Below are 26,802 nucleotides of genomic sequence, written 5' to 3'. Positions count from 1 at the left end.
TGCTTTCCCAAATGCCACAGAGACCAGATGCATCTGGAAGCTAGGGCTCTCTGCCTCCCTAGCCCCCTCCCAGCCACCTGCTCCCACCTCCTCTGCTCTGAGCTAACCATTCTATAGTTTCGTTCTCTCGCTCACATATTATCTAGCAATGCTTCCTTCCTTTTTTTCTAGTACCTAATTTAGACCTCTTCAACTACATGTTGAAAATGTGCAGGGGGTATATTTTCTCTTCCTTTTGTGCCACTGCATGTTCCCGCCAGCACCCCCCCCCCTTCGGCATCTAGCGTGGCAGGAGGGAAGGGAGGGGCGGGTGCAAGAAAGGAGGTGGACCAAGCAAGAGGAGAACCAAGGCCTTGGGTGGGGAGTAAACACAAAAGGGCAAAGTCAATAAGAACTTTCCCAGTTCCAGCCATAAAATCTGCACATCCCTTTGACAGCAGGATTGAGACTTTTGCTTCCCAGTCCACAACGATTGCCAAACATGTTCCCCCAAAGAAGCAGAAGTGAGGGAAGAGGGGAAGGAGTCGGTGTGCCAGGAATCCTCCAAGCATAAGGCTCCCCGTACAAGTCCCCGAGGTATGCAGGGGCTGGAACCCGGGGTGGGCCCGGCTGGACCTCAGGGAAAGACCCCCTGTGACAAGCAGGTTCTCCCTCTCGTCCTGGAGCAACACCGAAGGTTCACTTTAGTTTGTTAAGCGAGGGGTGTGTGTGTGAATGTCCCTGTTTTCATCATCAATATTGATAACATTGATAGAAATAATAGAGAGGCAAGGAGGCAGGCAAAGAGGATGCACTGGGTGTAAATATAACCTGGAGAGGTTGCTGAGGGGAAATACAGGGGCTCAGGGGCCTGCCTAAGTCCTGCAGGGACCACTTCCCCTCCCTGCCTTTTCCACCACGGCACATGTATGTGCCAGACTGGGTCGATGCCGTCCTGAATGGCCACTTTGCTCACTGCCCGGGCTAGAGGTCATGATTAGTATTTATATCTCTGTCAAAGAGGGTTCTGGCTGCCCTCCAGTCCCGGTTCCTGCCTTCCTCTGGCCTGCCCTGGGGAATGTCACCATCAGCACAAATGCTTCCTTCTCTTGGTGGGGCCAAAAAGGGGGAAACCCTGGAGTGACCCTCTTTCAAGGCACTGGAGCAAAGAAAGGAAGGGAGTTGGGAACAAAGAGACTGACCAAGGGACATTCCTGTGCCCTCTGACCCCTGTTATCCACACCCCCTCCCCAGAGCCACATAGGATCCCCGGGAGTCACCTCAGGTCTCAGCCATCTGCGGGGACACAGCCAAGCCTCACTCAGAGCCCAGACACAGGCTTCCCTGGGAATCCACCCACTTCCAGATCTTTCCCCTTGCACAGGGAGCCCCCTGTTCATTCTAGGAAACCAACTGGAGGAGGACCGGGCAAGGCCCAGACCCCTCCCCACCCCCATTTCCTGGAGGTGCTTCCTTTGGGCCTCTCTTCCCAGCAGCCTGGGCTGGAAGCATGCAGAGGGGGCCACACAGCCAGGCCTTCCAAGGAGCAGCTGCTGAGATGCTCAAAGGAAGCCCCCAGTCCTTCTGTCTGGAGGCTCTGTTCGTCCTCCCACATTCAAGGCACCCGAGCAGTTGGCCGCGCTCTACCTCCCCACCCCACACCCTCTAGTTATTCAGCTCTAGGACTTCCAAGTGCAAATCAGGATTCTGGGCCCTCCTCAAGTGCCCTCCCCTCCCTTCTCTTCATCTTGCTTTGCCTGACTTGAAAGACCTTTGACCCTCCCCATCTCCTTCCTCTGGGCCCCCCTTCTTCTCTCCCTCCTGCAAAATAATGAGCCCACTACAGGTGACACCATGCACATCTCCGAAAAGGAACCAGCTGTGGCATGCTGGGCATCTTTGCTGGGAGCGAGAGCATGGCTCGGGCCCAGGGAGCCGGCATTTCCTTGGGGTGTGACGGAGGCACATCCTGAGGACGGGCCTGCACTGGGGAGGGGGGTCAGGGAGTGAGAGAGGAAGGGAGGCTGCTGTCCCCCCACTTGTAGCAGGCTGAGAACCAGCCTCGGGACAGGGAAGGTGGTCCGTGGGGCTCCCGGCCCTCCCCGCCAACCACAGACTCAATGAGCCTCAACAGAGCAGGGACCCCTCTTCTCTAACTCTAAAGCCTGAAGTTGCCAGTAATCCCCTTCTTCAGGAGCACAGGTCTGTCTCCTAAACTTGCCCCAATGGGAAAAGTAATAATAATCATCTCATTTTCCTTCCTTAAACTATCTGAACTCTTCAAGGGGAAGGCCCAAAGGAATCATCGTGCTGTGTTCAAAGCACAAAGCCTAAAATGCTCCATGAACGGAACTCTCTAGGGTGTCATGACACCATCACTGTGAAATCCAAACCCTCCCCCAACCTTAAAACCTATTATCTTCTCCAGCTCTGGAAGAATCTGGCCTCCCTCCCACCCACCCATGGCTCACCATCTTAGTTCCAGTCTCACGTCTGAGCGGAGTCCTGGGAAGCAGCCACTCCTCGCAGCCTGCCTGGACTTCACACCCGGCCCTGGGGCCATGACAGGAGCGGGGACGCCGTGGAACCCACGGGTCCTGCTCTAGGTGTTATGCGTCAGTGGGGGGTTGAGAAGGAAATCAGAATGCCAATCTCCAAGCAGAGGCCTTGTCTGGATCGCCTCACAACGTTGCCTGCACTGGATTTGCTGCAGGCGCCAAAAGCCGCGTTTCGAAAACAGAGGGTTTCCACTCCCGGCGTGGATCCCACCCACGGCCTCGCCCCCTCTCTGGCCAGGTTGGAGCCACAATATCGGGGTGCAGTGGAACAAAGTCACTCTGGCTATTCTAGGGATTCGAGCTGGCAGGCGAGGGCATCATTATCTCCACTTGGTGGCCTCTATACCCAGTGACAAGAGACACCCCAGTGTGGGGGCCTCTGTGAGGCCGGGCCCCATGCCAGGACCTTCACCAGCACTCGTGCTCAGCCCTGCACCAACCCTGCTGGAGAGGCCACATCTCCCTGCCTCACAGATGTGGAAAATGAGCCCCAGAGGGGTTAAGTCATTTGCCCAAGGTCAACCAGCTAGAAAGTAGCAGAGCTGGGCTTTACACCAAAGTTTCTAAGTGAATGTTACACTGAACTGAATTATAACCCTCCCCAGAAGTTGGCTCCCCAGTCTATGATCTTGTAGAAGGGAGTATCCCAAGTATCTTCATTCTGAAATCCCCAACCCCAGGGAAAATCCCTCACCTCCCACCAACAGGAGACCCATGCATGGGTCCTTGTCACAGCTTTGGCCTACTGGCTCTGATCACAGGCAGCCCAGCCCCTAAAACATAAACCCATTTTGATCAAAAGGGAGATTCTGAGAAGGCCATCTGACCTTGGCTAATTCACACAAGAAGGGGGCATAGAAAGCATTGGGGATCCCTCCCTGGAAAGCCCTGCTTTCCAGTGGTTATCTATATAACATTATGTTTTTTTCGGCCTCCCAATGTCACTGTGGAACAGGCAGGGCAAGTATTATTATCTCTGTTTCATAGGTGGGCAAACTGAGGTTCAGAGACGTTAAGTGACTTGCCCAAGGTCACACAGCTACTGAATAGCAAAGGCAAAATCAAAACCCGGATCATCCATATGCACCCCATGAATCTAGCTCGTTCTCTGGGGCTCAAAGAAAGACCAATTTGAAGTTTACCATCACTTTCTTTGTTTCAATACAGAAAGTGATAAATGTGACTCTAGAGATTTTGTCTGCTTGCAGTACCCCGAAAGTGCCATCCCATAAGCTGGCTTTGCTATCCCCACTTTCCCGATAGGGAAACTGAGATCTCCGAAGAGGAAGAGGTTGGACCCATCCTACAGGAAATGAAACTGGGAAGGGAACTCTGGACCCTCTTAACAACCATTCTAGGGCCCTGACCACCCCTCCCCACTTCCACTGCAGGGCTACAGCACCCTCCCTTGCAAGACTCAATCCCTCCCCACAGCTTCCACAGGCAGCAGGTGTGATGGAGGCAGAACAGGGCCACCCCATCATCTGCGCTGAGGTGGGGAATGAATTTGCACACACTCCAAAAAGGATTTGTAGGAGGGCCACGGTTTGGGGTTTCAGACTTCGTTTTTTAACCTTTAAGCCATTGTGGCATGTGGGAACATTTTGGTAACTTTTTCTATAAAATTAAGTCAAAGTGATTTTCAAAACCAACAATCAGCCTTTGAGGACACCCCACTTTGGGTTTGTGGGAGGACAGAGAACCAGAGCAGTCGGGAGAGGAAGTCTGCTTGTCTGATGTGACACTTCTGGGGAACAGATGACAAGACGGCACAGCAGCTCCCCAAACCCTCCCTGGACCTCCAGAATCCAAAACAGGTTCCCCAACCAGCAGGGGGAAAGACATACTGTATGAGGAAGATGAAAATCCCATCTGGACAGGACCCTTTAAACCAGATTATTATGTATGCACGAAGTTCACTGGGAGGCCACGGGCCCCTACAGGAGAGTGACCCCCGTCTCTTGCCACAGGTCACTCTGCGAGGCCCAGGGGGAGACCAGCACCGCTCGGCTCCACGCCAGGCTGCCCTGGGTCCCCTGGCCAAGAGCAGTGAGCCCGGGAGGGAGGCTCTTGCCAAATCGTGGAACACTGCAGCCCGGCAGAAGTGGCCCAACTAGCCCAAGTCTCCAGGGGCTTCTTCAGGAGCTGAAGGACTAAAAATAACCTAGGCCTTTGTTGTGAGCAGCCGGACCACAGAGATGGAGCTGATTTCAGGGAAGCCGAGCATGCGCAGGGGTCCCGCTCACGGAGATCTGCCCTTTGGGCAAGTGATTTTTCCAGAAATGTGTCAGTTATTGTGTGCTGCTGCTGTGGCCACTGAGACTCAAAGACAGCCCAAGCCGCTTCGGCCCCTGGGGCTGACTTCCAACACAGACTTCTCGGAAGCTCAGCCTCCCACCTTTTCTTCTCAAAACATTTAAAAAAACAAAAAAAACAAAAAAAAACAAGAGTCCAGCACATATTGGGGAGCTTAGGGGGCAAGGGAAGCCCTCAAGCTGAGGATTCTGCATCGTTGCCACCATGATCATAAATAATCTGCTCACCCTGGTTATTTGTTTAGGTGACAGGCATCTCTTCCCCATCCTAAAAGCTGCAGAGTCGGGTGTCGGCAGACAGTGGCAAACATACAGCGTGTAGAAGGAAGAAATTACTTGGGGAAAGGAACCTGTGGTGCCACATCAATCCTCATGGGCTTCGCAAAGCTGCAGTCCTTCATACTTGTATTCTGGACTGGGCAGCCTTCACCCGCTTTCCTGATTCTTGAGTCCCACCAGGGAAAGCTCCAGGCCCAAGCTGGTGGGAAGGCAGAGCCTTAGGATCGTTCCCCGGCCATAGGCCGTGGCTCGTCTCACCTCAAGGACGCCCCAGCTCTGAAGGTCAACGAGGAACCGCAACGCCTGATCCCTCGCAAAGCCACTCCAGATGGATAACAAATACTGATTGGCTGTGGCCTCCGAATTTTCTTCCCAACATTTCTGCCCGCCCCTCAGCACTTCTACTTCTCCAGCCCCATCAAAAGACCACCCTGGCTGCAGACAGCACTAGATATGGGGGGGTGGGGGGGGGGCGAAAACTGCTTTTCTTCTTCACAGAGACCAAGGATCAAAGGGATTTTCATCATCAAGATGGCCTCCCGACTCTGAGTCTAGAAGTTTCCAGGGAGGCTTGTAATAAATAACAACTTCTCCACAGCCTTTTGTTCCTCTGCTGAGTTCAGGATAAAGAGCCAAAGCAGGAGGCGAGAGGCTGTGTGAAGATTTCTTGGAACACAATAGATAGAAAACACCAAACTACAATGTGAGTGACTGATCGGTGGTCACAAAAGAGCATCCCTTAAAATGGGAACCAGTGAGAGGGCTGCAGGGCCGGGGTAAATGTGAGGGGGTTCCACAGGGCCGGGGCTCGGGGTGTTCTTCAAAAGTGCAAGATCCTTCTGGTGGAAACGAGGAGGGGCTGGCTGAAATACTGGAACCTGTGTGTAGGAGGTTGAGCAGACACCTCACCCTCTCGGTTCCACGTGTCCAAGCCCTCTGTGACCACGGGTTTTCCTTACAGTGGGTCTGTCTGGATATTTGGGAGTGGGGGCATGATCTGGTTTGAAGTGGGCTCCGCCTCAGCCTCTCCAGAAGCAGGTCACGTTCTGTGACCCGGGGCCCTAGGCTTGGCAGCCAAAGGCGGAGGCTTTTTCTTTGAGCAGTTCCCAGCACAGGTGGCAGCTCCAGCTTCCTACAAGAAACAAGATGCCCTGCTGACCAGCTGCCCCTCTCCCACCCTCAGGCCCCGCCCCTTGGCCCTAACTCCACAAGCCTGTTGCTCTTTTTGACTTTCCCGGTTCAGAGACTGAGGCCCGGTGCTGAACACGGCTGGAGTCTGTAACTCGGCAGAGGGTAAGTGCTGTTCAGGAAACAGTTAAGTGCTCCGAGGTGATCAGCTGAACTGTTGTAAAGCCCCTCGTCCCTGGACGGGGCACCACCAGCAGCTGCACCAGGCCTGCGCCCGTTCCCTTGGAAGCTCACACCTCCCCACCACCTCAGCCACACGTCCAGGAGACATCTCCTCGGCGCCCAAGCTGCAGTTTCAGGGGGTGGAACCGTGCCTCTGTTTCCTCATCTGTAAAATGGTAGCGGTCATACCTACCTCATAGGATTGTGACGATTGAATGAGACAAGACATGGAAAGGACTTAGCACAAGGCCTGCACCATAGTGAGGGCTCCCTAAGTGGTGGGGGTAGCTGTTGTTGCTACTGTCGACCTCATCGTCATTACCTTCAGGGGGCTCAGCCACTGGGGGATTTAAACAGTACATGTGATAGCCACGGTCACAGTCATCACAGAAGAGTAGCTGGTCCTGGTGGAAGACAGAGTAGGTAGAGAGGAGGAGAGAGAGAGTGAATTGTTTAGGGCCAGTGTCCAGCCCCACCTACTCCTCCAGCCTATTCTGTACAGACCCACCTCCCTGAATGCCCCTTTCCAGGCCCCCATTTGAAGTCTTCAACTATCCCCTGAATATGCTTGGTGCTTTGCCCATACCTGGAAATGCCCCCTCTGCCTCCCCAACTATGCCAGCCCTACCCCCCCTTCAGGGTTCTGCTTAAATCGTACCTCCTCCAAGAAGCCTTCCTTGACTACCACCTCACATTCAAGTTTAAAGGGACTCCTTATTCTTCTAAACTCTTGTAGCCAATAACTCTTGTTTCCATAAGGGAGGAGAACCACTTTTATGCATGTCTGTGTTCCCTAGTGCATAGAAAGTACTTTAAATGTTTGCAAATGTTAACTGAATTCCTCTTAACCTCACCCTTTCCATCTGTGAAAAGGGCAACGGCCATATCTGATGGTAACATCTATGATGCCTCAGAACCTTTTCAGGGTTTCCTTACGCGACTATAGAGAAATGCATGCGATGCGATGTCACTTTTCAGATCTCCAGAGCCTCCTCAGGGGTGGGGGCTGGAGCCCAGGTGAGAACAGAATCCTCTGGCATGGCATTAAACTTCAAAGAACGCAGTCTGCACCCTTGCTCCCTGCAGCAGCCTCTGGTCAGATGCTCTCCCAGTCCCTGACCCCTGCTCTTCTAGACCATTCCCTCCCCACCCTTCAAGTCTTCCAGCTCTTCCATCCTACGGAGATGTCACTGATGTAGCTCAAATGGAAGTTCTCTCACCTCTTGCATCCCCCACAGTCCTCTCTCTTTCTTATGACAGTTAATTGCATTTTCCTTCACGCCGCAAAGTCTGGCATGTGGTAGACATCTACACACAATTGTTTTCTTGAATAGTTCCTTTGGACTATGCCTCCTTTGTCCACTCCTTTACAGATTGTAAGGCCCTTGGGGCAGAACCTTGTCTTAACTCTTTATCTCCACATCTCCTTCAGAACTTGCACACAGGAGCTATACATTTGTGATCTGCTCCCCATTATTCAGGTTCAGCTCTGCTCTATTCTTTGGACCTGCTTGGATGGCTTGTAAGACGTTTGCAAAACTAAGTTTTGCATCAAATCTCACCCTGGCTCCCCTCAGCACAGAGATCCTGGAAAAAAGTAGATATTGAAGTTGGAAAACCCAGCAAGCAAGCAATAAGGCAGGAGATACCATGAAAGACCTTTTTTATCACACAAACACCTTTCAACAGGGCAATGGGAAGCCTTTGAAGAGTTAGCAACAGAGGAGTGACTAGTCACACATGGAATTTAGAAAGAGCTCCCTAGCTGCTGTGTAAGAATAGATAGCTGGGTGGAGGAAGGTTGGTCCTAGAGGCTGGAAGACCACTTAGGATGTTACTGCCACCATCCAGGTGAGAGGTGATAGTGGACTGAACTAGGGTTGTGGCATGGGGGAAAGACAATGGTCTTGTTTCCATTTAAAAGTTAATGATTAGATGTGGAAAATGACAGCGAAGAAATCAAGAATGTCTCCTGGATTGTGGCTTAGTCAGCAAGCCAGATGATATAGCTACCCATTGAGACATGGGCAGAAGAGTAGATCCATGGGAGCCAGAAGGCAGCCTCAGCTAAAGACATGTTCTACACATCTACAGATCAGGCAATGGAGATGCCCTGAAGGCAGCTGGACATCAGGAGAGATGCCTGATCATGAATTATGGATTTAGGAGTCATTGGTGCTTAGATGATAATGGAGGGCCTGAGAGAGGAAGCCCAGAGTATGTCACAGATGTCCTTGAACTTGAGCTCATAGAGGGATGTCCATGAACTTCTTGAAAATATATGCACAACTTTGTGTATAGGTACAAATGTACATTTTTCGGAGAAAAGAGTAAGTCCATAGTTTTCATTGAATTTTCTGAAAAATCAAGGACTTAAAAAACATTACTGAGATAAAGACCAAAAACAGACCCTTGGGAACACCAAATTTAAGGTACAGGCAGAGATAAAAGGGACTAAGACATACAGTCAGAGAGGTAGGATGAAAACCCGGACAGTGTAGTTAACTCCAAAAAAAGCTACACCATTGTCTTGGAGCTGAAGTAAGCTAATTACAATATGATTTAGGAATAATACAAGGAGGAACAAGTTAGGATGGGAACAGAAAATAGGGAGAGACTTTTCAGAAAGTGTATTACTAAAGTCTTAAAGACACATAACTCCTGCTATAATGCTGACACAAGAAATACAAGAAGGTAGAATACCCTGGATTAGACTTTCCCAAAGGGAAACCAGGCGTCTGTGGATTTAAATACATTTTTCATGGGCTGATTGTTGTCTAGCACTACATTCTCTTCTTTCTCGTGTGCTTTTCAGGATAGCTGCCTGTCAAAACCACCCAGATCAGCCAGCTCATGTTAACCCCAATGAAAAATATAATTTAAGTACCTCTTACTCCCAAGTACCCAAGAACAAGTTCCAATAGAATGGGAACCCCATTATGGGATGCACAGGGTAAATCTCTGACTATGTGAGAGGAACCCTACTGCCCAAGCAGCCTCGCTCCTTGATTCCTCCCCTACAGCTCTGCCAACTCAGTGAGAAGCCTCTGTATTAACACTATTTGTAAAGCCAAAGACCAGAACCAACCCAAATGTCTATCAATAAGAGACTAGTTAAATAAACTAATGAAGAACTATGCAGCTGTAGGAAGAAATTAAGATTATGTCTATATATTGTGGTGGAGTGAGTAATCTCAAGGATATCCAGTGAATTCAAAGCAAGGTGAGGAAAACAGGTGTGTCTGTTACTATTATATAAGAAAACACATTCTTTCTTTTTTTTTTTTAAAGATTTTATTTATTTATTTGAGAGAGAGAGAATGAGAGATAGAGAGCACGAGAGGGAAGAGGGTCAGAGGGAGAAGCAGACTCCCTGCTGAGCAGGGAGCCCGATGCGGGGCTCGATCCCGGGACTCCAGGATCATGACCTGAGCCGAAGGCAGTCGCTTAACCAACTGAGCCACCCAGGCACCCGAAAACACATTCTTTCTTTTTGGATTCATACACACAAATTCTTTTGGATTCATACACATATACATGTAATATGTTATATTTAAATAGAACGACAAAATAAGCCATAATTTTTTTAAATGGTCACCTATGAGCAGAGTGAGGGAGGAGTAGAGATAGAAACTAGATTTCTTTGAATTTCCTGTTTATTTTAATAGACTTGATTCCGGAACCAGTAATATTTTGCATAGTCCTAAAACAAAATTCACACTGTTATTGTCCTTAAAAAAATGAAACAAGTGAATCTAATTATGTATTAGTTGATGGCATAACCACACAGAAAGTAACTATTCCAAGTGACTTTAAAACAAGTATTTGACTATACATCCTGAGTCAAATATACCTTAAGAACAAAAATAAGTGTGTGTGTGTGTGTCTTTCCAGCAACTATATTGTTGGTGGTAATAGTGGAATTAATATTCTGAGAACTTTATGTATCAAATGAGTAATTATGTTGTTACTGAAAAGAATTTTGACATACTTGAAAGAAAATAGAGATGTAAGATTGATGAAGTTTAAGTAAAAACCCTACAGTTAGTCCTGGGTATGAATTAGAAGTATCAGTATAAATTCAAGTATCCATACAAATTCAGAATTTTTTCTTTGAAACAAACAAAACATATTTTCTAGTTCTGTCCATTTAAAATGCCCCAAAATAATGACTAATGCAGTAAAAATTAGCACCCCTAGCACTCCTATTCTGTTCTCTAAAGATCATTGCCCACTAAAAGGAACCAGGAGTCCTTGAAGAAATGGCTGGTTCCAGGTCCAGGGCATGAAATGTATAAATATTTTCATATATTGGAAAACAAGGAAACCATCAAATACTATTGGGGTCATGTCAAAAGGACTCAAGATCCAACCTGATTACATTCTTACTGGGCAAATATAGGACAATTTTAACTGTAATGGATTGAAACAAATCAAATATGTTTAAATCCTTGAGTTCATAAAAATACTATTTAAAAAAAGTTGTCACCTTTGGAAGATGCTAGAGAAACATCCCATTATATTTTGATTTATTATCTTGATAGAATTTTCATCTCAGAGAAAGTTGCAAAATGATACAGAGAGTTTCTGTACACACTTTACTCAGCTTTCCTTAATGTTACCATCTTACATTACAATAGTACAGTCATGAAAAGCAGGATATTATATTAACATTATACTATTGACTAATCTGCAGACCTCATTTGAAATTCACTAATTTTCCCACTTCTGTCTCTTTTCCCAGCATCCAATCCAGGATCTCACATTGCATTTAGTCATCATGTTGTCTTAGTGTCCTTGAATCTATGACAGTTTCTCAGTTTCTGTATCTTTCACGACTTTGATGCTTTTGAAGAAACTAGGCCAGTGATTTTGTAGAATGTCACTCAATTTGAGTTTGTCTGATCTTTTATCATGAGAAGATTGAGGCTATGTACTTTGGGCAAGAATACTACAAAAGAGATGTGCCCTTCTCAGTGCATGATATGGGGGCATATTAATACCAATATGTCTCGTTACTAGTAATGTTACTCTGATCATATAGTTAAGGTAGTGTCTGTCAGTCTTTCCACTGTAATGTTATCATTTTTCCCTTTGTAATGTATTAATAAGTAATCTGGTGAGGGAGATACTTTGAGATTATGCAAATATTGTTTCTGACCATACTTTTTGCCCACTAATTTGGGCATCAATTGATTGTTCTTATTTACAACAACCAGAATGGTGATGCTTGCCTATTGGTGATTTCCTTCTTCCCTCTACATTTATTAACTGTAATTCTGCTCTGAGGAAGAGTTTAACTCTTCCCTATTTATTTATTCAAATTTTTAAAATATCAGTATGGATTTTGTTCTTTGAGTTATAATTCAATACTATCATTATTTACTTTGTTGTTCAACTTGTCCCAGACTTGCCATTAGGAGTTCCTTCAAGTTGGTTCCTGTGTCCTTTAGACATGCCTTATCAATTTTTGAGCATTTCCTCACTTTCTAGTACCACAGGATGCTCCAGGTTCCTCTTGTATTTTCCAGCCCTAGCATCAGCCATTTATCCAAGGGTTCCTAGTTCCCTTTACTGGAGAACGGTATTTAGAAACCAATGTCTGGGTACCATGGATCCTCATTGCCTCTGGGTTGTCATTGTTTCTAGGCCCTCCCAGCCAACAGAATTAGGAAGTAAATGCATGTGTAGTACCCATGCATACACCTATATTTATTTCTGTGTCTATCCATATGTGTGCATGTATGTATATAGTTGTAGATATATATAAGCATATATATACACAATATGTTATATCAAAAAATCCCAATACCCCCATTCCACCCAACACCATAGGATTCAGTCTAGCCTTCCCTCTATTTGATTATTCTTTCTCTGACATTGAGAAACCTGGCTCTCATTACCACAATGTATAGTTATTAGTTCAGACCTGGACACACATAAACTAGTTGCAGAATGACTAACTTACTACATGCCTGTAAGAAACGCATTTACTAACTAAAGTATAATAATTATGTAGTCATTTCTGCCTTTAGCCTTAAAATACACAGTCATATACTTCTTTCTAAGGTTGCAAAAGTGGGCTCTTTCCTTCCCTGCCCCTCAGTACAGTTGCTCTATCTATTTGCATTACAGTCAGGTTCATTTGCTACTGTTCATATTCCAGTTTCAGTCCCTGCCACCTACATCATGGTTGATTTGGGTAGTTACCTGTAATAGGATATGTGCAACAGTACCTTGGTCCTAAGCGTCAGAGCTATACAAAAATGTATTCTCAGAGAAGTGCCACCTTCCCTCACTCTACTATCCCACACCTGCTTCCCCATTGTTTCTACGCCATTCCCACCCACTGCGTTAGGTAATCAGTCTCTTTAGTTTCCTGTTCATCATGTATATTTTCTTACACTTTGCTTACAAGAATGGCAGCATATTATACAGATATTGCCTTTACTAAGCTTTCTTCATTCACCGATATTAAATTTAGAAATACACTGGAAATTATTCCATATCAATGTATGGAATTTGCTTCATTTTTTTTATAGCAGCAAGTATTCCACTGTGTGGCTGTGCCAACCATTCCTCTGCATAACATTTAGGTCATTTCCAATACTTTATAATTATAAATAGTTGCATCCATGAATAGCCTCATGCACATATATTTTCATAGTGTTATATCTTTATGGTAGATTCCTATAGATGAGATGACTAAGTCAAGAGGTAAATGCATAGTAGTTGTGTTGGGTATCGCTAAATGTCCCTACAGAAGAGTGGTACCACTTTGTATTCCCACTGACAATGTATGAGGATGCCAATTTCTCCCACAGCTTCATCAACAGAATGTATTATCATACTTTTTTCCCCAGTTTCATGGGTAAGAAAATAGTATCCCAGTTTTGTTTCAATCTGAAATCTTTAATAATGAGTGTGTTCAAACTATTTTTTTTCAAATGTTTATACATTTTTCAAATGTATAAAAATAGTCATTTTTATATCTTTTGTGAATTGTCTTTCACGTCTTTTTCCCATCTTCTATCAGGTTTCTGGTCCCTTGTCCCTCAAATTTTAAGAGTTCTTTACATATTAGGGATATTAGCTCTTTATCTGTGGTATATGCTGTAAACATTTTCTCCCAGTTTGTTAGTTGTCTTTTTACTTTATCTGTTTTTTACTATGCAAATTTTTTGTGGCCAAATTTGTCAGTATTTTTATTGCTTCTGAATTCTGAGTCATAGAAAATCTTTCCTTATATATATTTTTTAAAGATTTATTTATTTCTTTTGAGAGAGAGAGAGCACGCACATGAACAGGAGGGGCAGAGAGAGAGGGAGAGAGAATCTCAAGCAGACTCCACGCTGAGCACAGAGCCTGATGCAGGGCTCCATCCCATGACCCTGAGATCACGACCTGAGCTGAAACCAAGAGTCAGACACTTAACTAACTGCATCACCCAGGCGCCCCAGTCTTTCCTTATATTTAAAGAAGAATTCACCCATGTTTTCTTCTAACACTAATATGGTTTTATTTTTTATATCTAGATCCCCAGTTCATTTGGAGACTATTCTTATGCATTATGTGAGATATGGACCTAATTTTATCTTTTCCCAAATGGTTACCCTATTATCTCAGCACCATTCACGAAAATGTGATTTTAGAGGTAACCTTTATCCTAACACTAGGATCCATACGTAGCCGGGTCCATTTATGGGTTTCTTTTCTATTCCATTGGTCTATTTGTCTATACTGTTTTAATTAGAGGCTTTATAGCATGTTTTAATGTCTGGTAGAGCTAGTCTCCCCTCATAATTTGTTGTTTTCAGTGTTTTCTTGACTGTTCTTTCATGTTTATTTTTCCATATGAACTTTACTATCAATTTGTCTATTTGGTGTTTTAATGGGGTTTGAATTAAATTTGTAAATTAACTCAGGAATAACTGACATCTTTATAGTGTTGAATCATTCTATCCAAGATCACACAATGTCCTTCCATTTGCTCAGGTCTACCTCTGTGTTTTTTTTCAAGCGCTTTAAAATTTTCTTCAAAATTTTGTTTCTTCATATAGGTTTTACACATTATTGTTAATCTTATTTCTAAGTATTTCCTTTTTGTTGCTATTATGAGTAGGATTTCTCTACTATTATATCCTCTCACTGGTTGTTATTTGTGCATATGAAGGCTATTAATTTTTGTATGATAATTTTATATCCTGCTACCTTTAATGTTTGAGTTAGCTTTATCATTGATTCTCTAGGGTTTCCCAGATATACTGTTATAGTTTGTGAAATAGAGTTTTGCTACTTTGTTACTATTCTTACACCTCTAGTTGATTTCTCTTTTCTAATCACAGTAGCTAATATCTCTGTAATAATGATAAATAATAATGAAAATAGTGGGCATCCTTACTTCGTTCCTGATCTTAGTAGAAATGCCTCTAGTGTTTCCTCATTAAATAAAATAATGGCTTTAGTTCTAAGGTATAAAAAGTTTATCATATTAAGAAAGTATCCCACAATGGAACTGGAGGGTGTTATGCTGAGTGAAATAAGTCAATCAGAGAAAGACATGTATCATATGACCTCACTGATATAAGGAATTCTTAATCTCAGGAAACAAACTGAGTGTTTCTGGAGTGGTGGGGGGTGGGAGGGATGGGGTGGCTGGGTGATAGACATTGGGGAGGGTATGTGCTATGGTGAGCGCTGTGAATTGTGCAAGACTGTTGAATCACAGATCTGTACTTCTGAAACAAATAATGCAACCTATGTTAAGAAAAAAGAAAAAGAAGAAGATAGCAGGAGGGGAAGAATGAAGGGGAGTAAGTCAGAGGGGGAGACGAACCATGAGAGACGATGGACTCTGAAAAACAAACTGAGGGTTCTAGAGGGGAGGGGGTGGGGGGATGGGCTAGCCTGGTGATGGGTATTAAAGAGGGCACAGTCTGCGTGGAGCACTGGGTGTTATGCACAAACAATGAATCATGGAGCACTACATCAAGAACTAATGATGTAATGTATGGTGATTAACATAACAATAAAAAATTTAAAAAAAATAACCATCAGTAAGCTCTAGAAATAAATAACACACTCATATTTAAAAAAAAAAACAAAGAAAGTATCCCACAATTCCAATTTTCTTGAGTGTTTTTTTTTTTCATGAGTAGGTGTTGAAACTACCTTGTGATTTTGAAAACTGATAAAGGGAAAAAAGCAAGCATTTATCCTATCTTTTCTATATAATCTAAACCTGAGAGTAACCAAATATGAGGTTAGAAAAGTTTCTCTTTGCAGAATTACTCCAGCTAGTAAACAAAGAAGATTTTATAAAGTAAGAATATCACTATTTTGCAACCTCTAATGAAATAGTCAATCTCACTGAAGGTCATCAATAGCTGCTACCTTCACAAAAAAGAGATGTACCAGGCATTACATACTTTCTGATAAAGAAAAATACACCACTATTTATGAAGTAGTCTTGAGATATATAAGTATATATAATTTTATATATACATATATAAAATCAAATCAAGGCCTACATATAATATAATATATTTTTTATATTATAGATAGAGAGAAAGAGCCCGAATTTGATCAGGATTCTAGTTATAAACATCAATGTACAAAAAACATAAGAGACAGAGGGAAATGTCAAACACCACTACAGGAATGCAGTCTGTAAAAACACAGTCCTGAAAACTCTATTGAACAAATTAACTGATTTTTTTTAAGATTTTATTTTTTATTTGAGAGAGAGAGAGAGCAGCAGAGGGAGAGGGAGAAGCAGGCTCCCCACTTGAGCAGGGAGCCAGATGCAGGGCTTGATCTCAGGACCCTGGGATCATGACCTGAGCCAAAGGCAGACGCTTAACAACTGAGCCACCCAGGCAGGCGCCCCTAACTGATTTATTCAACATCAAAGGGAAAAAAGAGAGCAAAATGGAGGGGAAAACTACATATTAAAAGAAACTTTAAAAATAGGGGTGCCCAGGGGTACCTGCATGGCTCAGTCAGTTAAGCATCTGCCTTCTGCTCAGGTCATGATCCTGGAGTCCTGGGATTGAGCCCCACATCACGTTCCCTGCTCAGCCAGGAGTCTGCTTCTCCCTCTGACCCTCCCCCCACCTCGTACTCTCTCTCTCACTCTCTCTCAAATAAATAAATAAAATCTAAAAAAAAAATAAATAAAAATAGAGGCGCCTGGGTGGCTCAGTCGGTTAAGCATCTGACTCTTGATTTTGGCTCAGGTCATGACCTCAGGGTTGTGAGATGGAGTCCTACTTCAGACTCCATGCTGGGTGTGGAGCCAGCTTAAGATTGTCTCTGTGCCCCTCCCTCCCCCACCAAAAAGAAATATCAACTAGTCACAATGTACGGGCCTCACGTGGATCCTGATTCAAATAAATAAGCTATAATAAAAAATATTTAAGACAAGGCAACATTTAAAACAATTGCAGCAATTAGGATGTTAACTGGCTGTTTGATTATATTAAAAAATTATCGATTTTTTTAGCTGCGTTAACATTTTTATCATTATTTTTGTTAAAAAGTAAGTCCTTTTCTTTTTGATAAACCTATGAAATATTGGCAGGTAAAGTGATATTGTGACTGGAACTATGTGGGAGGAGATAGGAGTATTTATAAAACAAAATTGGACATGTATTGATCAGAGCTGAAGCTGGTGATAGGCTACATCAGTTTCATTATTTCTGCAACTTTGCATAAGTTTGAAATTGTCTATAACAGAAAGTGTTTTTTTTTTTAATTCTGCATTGATTATAGTTAACATTTAGACCCAATGAGATCACGTACTCTGGAATGTGGTGTAAACGGTCGAGCACATCCCAACCAGGAGCAGCAGGCACCACTGTCTATCACCGAACCCTCGAGGGCAAATGGCCAGTGAGGCAGCCTCTGGCCATCATCTCCTGCACCTCTCCTCACAGGCACAGAGTACCGAGGGTCCCTGTTGTGCAAGGATCCCAAGGTCCTGGAGGCAAGGATCCCAAGGTCCTGGAGGCAAGGGGCAGGGGGCTAACATTTCTCCAGGAGCCCAGTGACAAGAGTCCCACCCTCTTCTCTAGCCCTCTAAGGACTCCCAGATCCTGCAAGGGAAGTCCCAAACTCACGTCATTCTCCGAGGTTCCACAGAGGATGCAGGATTTGCACTCTATGCACTGCCACTTGTAGGTCTTGACGGCCTCGGTCATGTTCAGGGTGAACTGCAGGCAGGTTGGGTGACCTGCAAGAAGCAGAAATGGCAGCATTAGGGTCAGAGGATCTGACCTGTCACCCCTTGACATCGCTTTAACCAAAAACACACTGATGCCCCCCTTGGAGGGAGGGCGGGTTAGCACAAGCTGGGAAAAAACGGGGGCCCTACCCACACGCCCCAACCACCTGCAGTTACATCAGATCGAGGCCCAAGAGAGAAATGGCATTAACACTTAGAGATGTGTCCCCCTGCAGGTGCAGTCAGTTGATGAGGACAGAGAGTGGTGAAGGAAACTGCAGCGTGCTCTGCACAAGGGAGCACTGTGAATGACACCAAAACTTCTCCCCAAGCCCCAGCATCAACCGTGGCAGGAGCAACCCTTCAGAGCTGTTTAGAGCTGGGCCTTCCCACCTGCACAGGTGTTCACACTGCCTCTGGGCACAGGGGAGGAGGTCAGAGGGAGCATGTGAGGTTTCCCAGGGCAGAGCTCAAGGGCACTGGGAGGCACTGCGCTGTTATCTAAAGAATCCTTGCCAATGCCCAGGAGACCAGCAGAAGTCCACGCCTTGCCTGGCAACAGAAACCACAGGGAGAGTGGCCTGGCAGGCACAGCAAAGAAGTGCAGCACCAGAGCATGGCAAGGACCAGGTCTACCCACCGGTCCTTACTCTTCTCCATCCCAAGTATCATGGTAGCCGAACCAACAGCAAATCGGGGAAGGACATTAAGCTGTGACCTTAGAGCACAAAACCCCGGTGGCCCATCACTGGACTCTGTTCACAGCCACAGCCCACCCAAAAGAGAGATGCCAGCACTGAGAGGACAGCTATGAGGTACAGAATGTGAAGACCCTTGACCTTCTATTTGGCAGGGAAGAGAAACTTGGATGATGTTCCCAGGTTTTGCAGGAATCTGCCCAGAGCGCCCAGGACAAAGCCCATAACTGAGTCTGTCACAAGAGAACTGAAAGCTTTGCCTACTGCTGTGGGCCACCCATCTCCAGAGCTCCCAACTCTGCCAAACCAACCACGTAGTGCATTGCATTGCTCCTTGCACGTAAGGAAACGTGCTTCTAAAGCAGGATACTACAGAGAGGGGACATCAGTTAGAGTGAGTCCCACCCACCTAGTACCCTCCACAGATGTTCAGGACCCCATATGGTACAACCACCGCTTGGCAAAGCCACATCCTAGCAAGAGGCCCCCATTTCCTCCCTTCCAAATATTCAGACAGCTGGTTACATTGTGGTCATTTGGGAACATACTGTCTATTCAGTCAAAGTAAGGATCCTTCAACTATGAGGCTCCACAAATGCAAACCCCACTGACTTGTCTCTGAGAGAGTAAGAGTGGGATGGACATGACTCATCAGTGGGGAGCATGGGGGACACTTAGCAAGGAACACAGGGAAGCATCAGGAGAAAGCAGATCTAAAAGCCTTTCAAGTACTCACCAGGTGCCATCCAACTTAGGAGCTCCCACAGCTCTGAACCAATAACCCTCTCAAAGTGACACCACGGCAATGATCCCAAAGGGAAACAAGGCTAGATGACTATCCAGCTTATATTCTTGAAATCATCTCAAAGATCTGTCTAAGAAGAACACTGGCCAGAGTTGTTCTCTATTCCAATCTCTCAGAGACAATACTGGGGTAGGAGTAATAGAGAAAACACCAGCTTGAGGTTCTGAGTGTTGTGGGCCATGACGCCCAGGTTTCAGACACAGCACCCTTGGGAAGGTTGAAGATGAGTCCACAGAACTGATACCCATATATGCAAGTTGACTTTATCCAGTTCTATGGCCTCAGGCCACATCTCAGCCACAGCCAGCTGACTTGCGATAATTGTTCATGAACTTAACAGGCATTCACTGAGCACCTGCTAGCCCAGCCATTTGCAGTAGACAGAAAAGACACAGTGGAGAGCAAGGCACCCAAACCCTTCCAGTCCAGCCAGAGAGAGCTCAAATTAATAAGCCACATGCATATCTATTACTTACAAACATGTGATAGGTTCCATGAAGGAAAATCATAATGAAAACAAACCACAGGAGAACCTCACCTAGTCAGAGATGTCAAGGAAAACTTCTGAGAAAGATGTTTAAAGCTGATACCTGACAGATGAAGAGGACTTAGCTGGGCTGGCGGGTGGGGGTGGGTGGGGGTCGGTGAGAGGCAGCTGGAGAAGTAGCTGGAGCCAGATTACACAAGCACCTATAGCACTTTTTTAAGGATTTAGGGCTTTAAAATCATTAAGAGTTTTTAAAAAAAAAGATTTTATTTATTTATTTGAGAGAGCACAAGCAGGAGGAAGAGCAGAGGGAGAGGGAGAAGCAGGCTCCCCACTGAGCAGGAAGCCCCATGCAGGGCTCCATCCCGGGACTCTGGGATCATGACCTAAGTGGAAGGCAGATGCTTAACTGACTGAGCCACCCAGGCGCTCCTCATTAAAGGGTTTTAAGCAAGGCAGTGACTGGATCACATTGTGCCTTAAAGGAGCATTCTTTAGCACGAGAGATCTTTGGGGTGATGAAGTAGTCTGTACCTTGGTGGTGGTGGTGGTGGTTATATATGTGGTAAGATTGCACAGAGCCATACGCATACACACATAAGCACCATGCACGCGTGTTATATGTAAAACTGGTAAAATATGAATAATTGCATAGATGTCAATTGCCTGGTTTTGAGAGTGTACTGTAGTTACGTAAGCTGTTACCATTGGGGGAAACTGAGTGAAGGGTACATGGGACCTCTCTATAATATATTTTTGTAACTTTCTATGAAGCTATCATCATTTCAAAATAGAAAGTTGAAAAGATATTTTTAAATAAGGAAAGCACAAATGAAGATTTAAATCATCAAAAAGGAAGGTAGGAAGGAAGGAAGAAGCTTCTGTCTAAGAAAAGAAATTGTAGGGGGCAGGGGAAAGAAGAGATGCAGGAATTGCTGCCAGGAAGCCAGTTAGAAGGCCGATGCGTCTACCGGGGGAGAGACAAGGATCCTTAAGCCAAGGTGGAAATTTCAGAATGGTAAAGAAATAATTGATAGGATTCGACCACTGTTATAAGGTTGAGAGTGTGGGGATAATGAGACATAGTCTAGTCTCAAGTTTCTGACCTAAGAAACTGGGTGGGTTAGAGAGAAACGTCCTCAGATGAGAAAGAGTATAGAAAGCGTAGAGAAAGCACATGTGGTCGGGGAGGGGGTCACTCCGTTTGGGGCATATTGATTACCTGCCAAGTTTGGGAGACTACTGGTGGAAATGTCAAGTGGAGAGTCAAACATATGGATTTCTAACACAAAAGAGAAATGTGGGTTGGACGTAAAAATTTAGGAGCCATTGCGAAATAGGTGGTCATCAAAACCGTGAGAACCAATGAAGTTATCTAAGAAAAGGGAAAAGAGACGAGAAAGGATGAGAAGAGAGAGAAAAAGGTGTAGGACTGCATGTAGAGGAGTCCTAGACTCAACTATTTAACAATGAAAAGAAAGGACAAAGAGAGGAAACTGGGAAGGATGGCCAAAGAGGTAGACACAAACTGAAAACATGGGGTGAGAGCAACCAAAAGAAGAGATTGCAAGGAGAGGGTGGTCAGTTGTGTTGACTGCCACAGGTTCTTGAGTTTGTCATTGCTTAATAAAGACCCGGAGTGAGGGGGTGTTGACAGATCAGAGCAAAAGCTGCCCTACTAATAATAACACTCCAGTAGTGTCATCTTCCCTGGAAGGAAGGCCAGCACATTCCAGAACATGGCATGGAATTCAGTAGTCGAATGTGCATGTGGAGCTGCCTCTGTGGGTAGGGATGGAGGGTGGTATGTGTGTTTTGTGCCAACAACATTCCACAAATATTTATTAAGAGCTAATTCCATGTTCAAGTTCTCTTAGACCACTGGGCCAAGCTCTGGAGACATTTTCTGGGATAGCTTTGGATCAGTGAACAGTAGCAAATGGGTTTTGGAAACCCCTGTTGGAAGTCTCTGAAAAAAAATCCCATGGGCTTTTTCTGTGTTCCTGTCTTGAGAAAGTCATCAGTCTCCGGGAAAGACCTTCCAACCCAAAGGAAGGGAACAAAAATTCACACAGCCTCCTCCCAACTCCCAACACTTCCAGTAAAATGTAGAAATAAGACCAGCCTCAGTGCTGGCTGTAGAGCTCAGCTCAGACCAGCTCAGAACTCAGGCATCACTGAAGTTCGAGAGGAAAGTTGGGGATGCAACTTCTTAGCTGGGGAGGATGAGGCACAAGACGTTAAGTCACCCAAGCAGCCATTAGCAGGTGCAAAAATTATGTCCAGAACTAAATCCTCTGTGTTACCGTAACAGGTCGGCTGCCTACTGCCCATCTCCAATAACTGGAAAAGTCATTTGCCAAATAAAACTGTAAGAATACTCTTATCTGCCGTGGAAATGACTGAAACAATGCACACTGGGACAAAGGACAAAGGGAAAAGTTTCTAAGGAAAGTGCTGGTAGCCCATTTCTAAGTTTGACTGCTAGAACTCCTTATTTTTGCCCAGAACTACTTCCTAAAATCCTTGGAAGTAAGACAGTAGATACAGTCTTCCCAATTCAAGGGTAGAAAAAAAGAGACAGACTGCTGTAGAACAATTGTGACTTAGAGTCACTCACTACTTAAAGATTCCTAGCTTAACTCTTTTGTAAAGTTAACTATCAGTCTCTGAGGCATTTGCTTGGAAATGTAGATTTTTTTTCTTATCTCCAGTTTTCTTAAAGCAAGGAATACCTGTATTGCTATTCAACTAGCCCGGTGGAGTGAAGGGGAAACAACCCTTCCCAGGTCCCCTGGGGCGAAATGATTCAACAGGACATTTATAAAATTCCAATTACCAAAATGAATTTAGAAAGCGGTGCACGGTGCATGATTCATCCCAGCCAGATCATCAGAAACCACGTCCTTCCTGAGTGTTCCGCCAAATTCGTTCTATCAGGAGGGTTCAGTAAATCTTCTGCCTGCTTGTTTAGTTGGTCCTATAGTGACTTGGTGTGAAGACGCATTCCTAATCCAACGCTAACCTCTTGCAAAATTGACCTCAATCCTCCGTAAACATTGGGAAAAAATTTAACACATGGCCACCATGTGCAGGAAATGTAACTTCTCAACAAGGCTTTCACAGACAATAGGAATTTGGCTTCAGGGTGCTATTTCAGAAGATGGGAAGAAAGAGGAAACCAGCAGGGTGTAAGAAGCTTCTGAGAAAGAAGCCCATCCAGGAGGCTGGAGTGACTGACACTAGAGTCTGCTGAGCTCAGTGAAAGAGAGAAGGCCAGCATCTGAAAACAGCAACTGCTCCCTCACCACCCAAAGAACACAACTCATGTCTTTTCAGAATCCCTGGACCAGAGATGGAGAAGTGCCAGGGACAGCAAATGGGATTTCGTGGTATTTGACTTAGAAGGCACGTGGATAAATATCCAGGCAAAAACCAGTTTCACACTCAGAGCTGCCTATTCCTACACATGCTCATGTACAACTGCCCACACACATGGATATTTCCAACCTTTCAGGGACAAAAATATCTAAACTGGCCTTGTTGATTAAGCTCACATTACAATTGTGACTTAGAAGCTAACAGAAGTCATTAACCAGTCAATGTCACTCTATAGATATTCAGCACACTGAGAAAAACGCAGTTCATTGTCAACAAACCCTGGGCAAAACTGGACACGGGGCTGTGACATGTGTCTCTTATATTATGGTCCTTATTAAAAGAGTTTTTTATTTCATCATCACCAATATTTAATTTGGACTAGGCTAAGCCACATTGCTGATTAAATTACAGCTCCAGGGGAAAAAAAAAAAAAACACACAGACACAACATTATCTCGCTAGGTATGTGCTGAAAATATAAATAAAACAGATACAAATAACTGTGGACTAGCATAGTCTATTATTTATTCATTGTGAAATTATAAACACCTAATTATGTTTTATTACCTTATTTATCAATGTTGATCTCTTAAAAAAACTAATTTCTCAGGAAAGAAAAGCCTAAATACCCATGATTCCCAGGCAAATAAGTGCAAACCTCAAATTGTGCTTCTTATGATGCTTAGTTTATAGAAATTACATTATACAAGGGGCACCTGGGTGGCTCAGTCGTTAAGCATCTGCCTTCAGCTCAGGTCATGATCCCAGGGTCCTGGGATCGAGCCCCGCATCGGGCTCCCCGCTCAGCGGGAAGCCTGCTTCTCCCTCTCCCACTCCCCCTGCTTGTGTTCCATCTCTCGCTGGATCTCTCTCTCTGTCAAGTAAATAAATAAACAATCTTTAAAAAAAAAAAGAAATTACATTATATAAAATACGTAGGATCAATTCCAGTCTGAAATAGCACCAAAAACAAGTCTCTGTGGGCATTCATTAAAAAATAATTTGGTTCAAATTTCTAACAGTTCTCTATATTCATACACACATAAAACTTCTAATATTTACATATTGCAAAACTATATAAGACGCTTTAGCTGAAGAATTATGCAAAGTGCAGTCAAATTGGAATCATCCATGCTAAAGAGTAATTTGAGGAGAAAAAAAATATTAGTAGCTCACTTTGGGAAGCCTCTCATTCAATCAGATCCATTCATTCTCATTTATTCTCTCTCTCCCTCACTCCTCTCTGTCTCTCTCTGTCTCTGTCTCTCCCTCCGTCTACTTCTCTCCCTCACTCCTTCTTTCTATCAACCTCCACTTTGAGACCCAGGTTGTCAGGTGGAGGGAATGAGGCTCTCAGTCATTATACATCATCTGTAAAGGGGTGAACCAATTCTGAGCAATCAAGAATTCAACCTCTGCACACATATATTATGACATATGTTAACCAGGCACTGCTTCTTCACATAGATTCTTTCCCAAGCCCTGCTTTGTAAACCTTCTGCCATGGTCTGCAGATTCAACTCTCATCTGCCTCAGCGTTACTTCTAACGCTAAGACAGCCGCAAATCGATTATCACAATAGCATTCCAGAGGCACCTGCATAGCTCCTTTTTTTTCTTATCATTTTTAATGTACTTCAAAGAGGACGAAGAAGAGAAAGAGAGTAGAAAGGGTAAAGACCAAACAAACAAAAATGCATTAAAAATAAATGATGGTGTGAGCCCTCGCTGCCTTTTGCTTGAGCAAACCCTTCACTGTGCAGCAAATTCAACTAGTCTTAGAGGTCTGCTTATCCTCCCTCAAAGCTGCCAAACTCTAGGGCACCCAAGCACTATGTGGGAGGCAAACCACAGGGACTGTTGCACTGGTCATTATTATCAATAACTACAGAAAGCACATTTGTGCAAAAGCATTAGGGACACATTTAATGGGCCAAATAGCTAAGAGCTCATGGAACCATTCTCAAAGGGCCCTAGAAATTCCTCCCCCATCCCCCAAAGTTTTCACGGTCAAGAATGGTCCAAAATAGAGTCTCATCTATAAACCTGAAGGCATGTGGTTGATCCTCTTAAAGTGAAATAATGGAATGAGGCAGACTTGACCTGGATTTCTATAACTTACCTGACTGGCCCAGGTTAGGGCCAAGGCACAGCACTATAAAGATGTCAAGAACCACAGTAATGATACCAGCATCCCTAATTCATCACCACAGCTGAGGACCAATGATAATTTATCCATTTACTCATTCCCTAATAGTATTTGTTGAATAGATAAATGTGGTAGGCACTTTTCTGGGCACTGGGGATCCAATAAGTGAGAAAAACCAAACCCTATCCACATGGGGTAAGTACCACAATTTGAGATCTACTGCAGCATCTGAGTCCCTTGGACAAGTCATTTTGCCTCTCTGAACATTAGTTTTTCAATATATTAAATGAAAGGATAAAAATCTGCTATCCACAAAGCTGTGGCCTTGCCTATGCATTCATAAACAGTATTTTTAGAGATACGATTAATCCCAAATTGCCCATCTGGTTGGTGGGATAAACAAGTCTTCTAAAGTTTGCCAGCTAAAATTCAAAGTGAAAAAAAAAAACTAAGAAGGAAATTAAAATAAGCAGTTAGTACTGCTAGAATTCGTGTCAACTTTTCCACTGGGCTAGCCCAGTATACTAGTCCAATACCATGAAAGAAGGCAAAAGAAATCTAGAAACCTAAAGCACTTCTCATCAACCTCACCACCTACACCCATGCAATAAGGTGGGGCTATTCAGATGTGTTGTCAATGAATTTGCAGGCAGAGGCCTTGGGAAAGTTTTCATATGTGAAGAATATTAGATCTGGGTTGAGCTGGTCATGGGACAGGGGGCCGGTATTGCCTGGCAGCCAGTGGAAGAAGAGAGTCACCAACATATATTCAGGAGACAGGAGAGGTTAGAGATGTAGATTCAGAAGTCATCAGGTACAGGTAGTAGATGAAGCCTTGGCACTTGGTGAGATACTCAGGGAAAGACCCAGAGTAAAAAATAAAAAGGACCTCGTTGGGAGGAGGGGGAAGTATAACCATTGGAATGAAGCAACTCAGGTTGACCCGCCTTTCAAATCTTTAGCTGGAATTATAGATTATAGGCAACCATCTGCTGGTGATGCTTGCTCCACACGTGTGTGGAGGCCAGACTGAATCACTGTCCAGACCCCAACATCAGCATCAGGTATGAGTCTCTGACATAGGCTGTGCATTTCAGGCCTCTTTGGACATCAGGAGCATCCAGCCACGGGCCTTCACTAAAGGCTCTGGGTTTACCTTGGAAAAGTGAGCCTGAAGAAGAAACTGTTGCTCAGATTGGAGACCCTGTAATCCCTGTGCTTCCTTCTTGAGGGTTTTGTAGTGTAAGTGATGGATAGCTGGTGGAAAAGAGTAGTGCTTCATCAACACGTGATTACCTATATCCTCCAGCTGCCGATCTTCCATGAACTGGAAGATGGATTCATGAGTAGTCTAAGTTCTTGAGTTCTCTGAGGACCTTTGAGATGGTATTAATTTATTTCTTTCAAAAATATTTCAGAGTTGTACCAAGCCAAAAGGAAAAAGATACTTTCTTGCTTTTTTGTCTTTCTCTATGCGAAACTGGGAAGCAATCATAGAAGTGCCTAGAAGCAGAGGACTGACAGTATGCCTGTGACCCTTAGACACTTTGTTTTACATTTTTTTAAATCATTTTTAGTC

The 26,802-nt window shown here is 44.5% G+C and overlaps 1 protein-coding gene across 1 annotated transcript in view; it reads right to left on the bottom strand.

The window, feature by feature from the left end:
- Positions 1-5,705: 5,705 nt before the first annotated feature.
- DPF3 (double PHD fingers 3) overlaps positions 5,706-26,802 on the bottom strand; it is a 246,733-nt gene continuing 225,636 nt past the window's right edge. The window contains exons 9-11 of the mRNA XM_027569208.1: positions 17,602-17,714; positions 6,804-6,885; positions 5,706-6,263 (exon numbers count right to left, since the gene is read on the bottom strand). Coding sequence (XP_027425009.1) covers positions 6,193-6,263; positions 6,804-6,885; positions 17,602-17,714 — 266 coding nt within the window. The 3' untranslated portion in view covers positions 5,706-6,192. The remainder of the gene's footprint in view (positions 6,264-6,803; positions 6,886-17,601; positions 17,715-26,802) is intronic.

The sequence above is a fragment of the Zalophus californianus genome, chromosome 6 (assembly GCF_009762305.2).
Source record: "Zalophus californianus isolate mZalCal1 chromosome 6, mZalCal1.pri.v2, whole genome shotgun sequence".
In the NCBI taxonomy this organism is placed as follows: domain Eukaryota; kingdom Metazoa; phylum Chordata; class Mammalia; order Carnivora; family Otariidae; genus Zalophus; species Zalophus californianus.
This window is presented reverse-complemented; position numbering and strand designations above follow the sequence as displayed.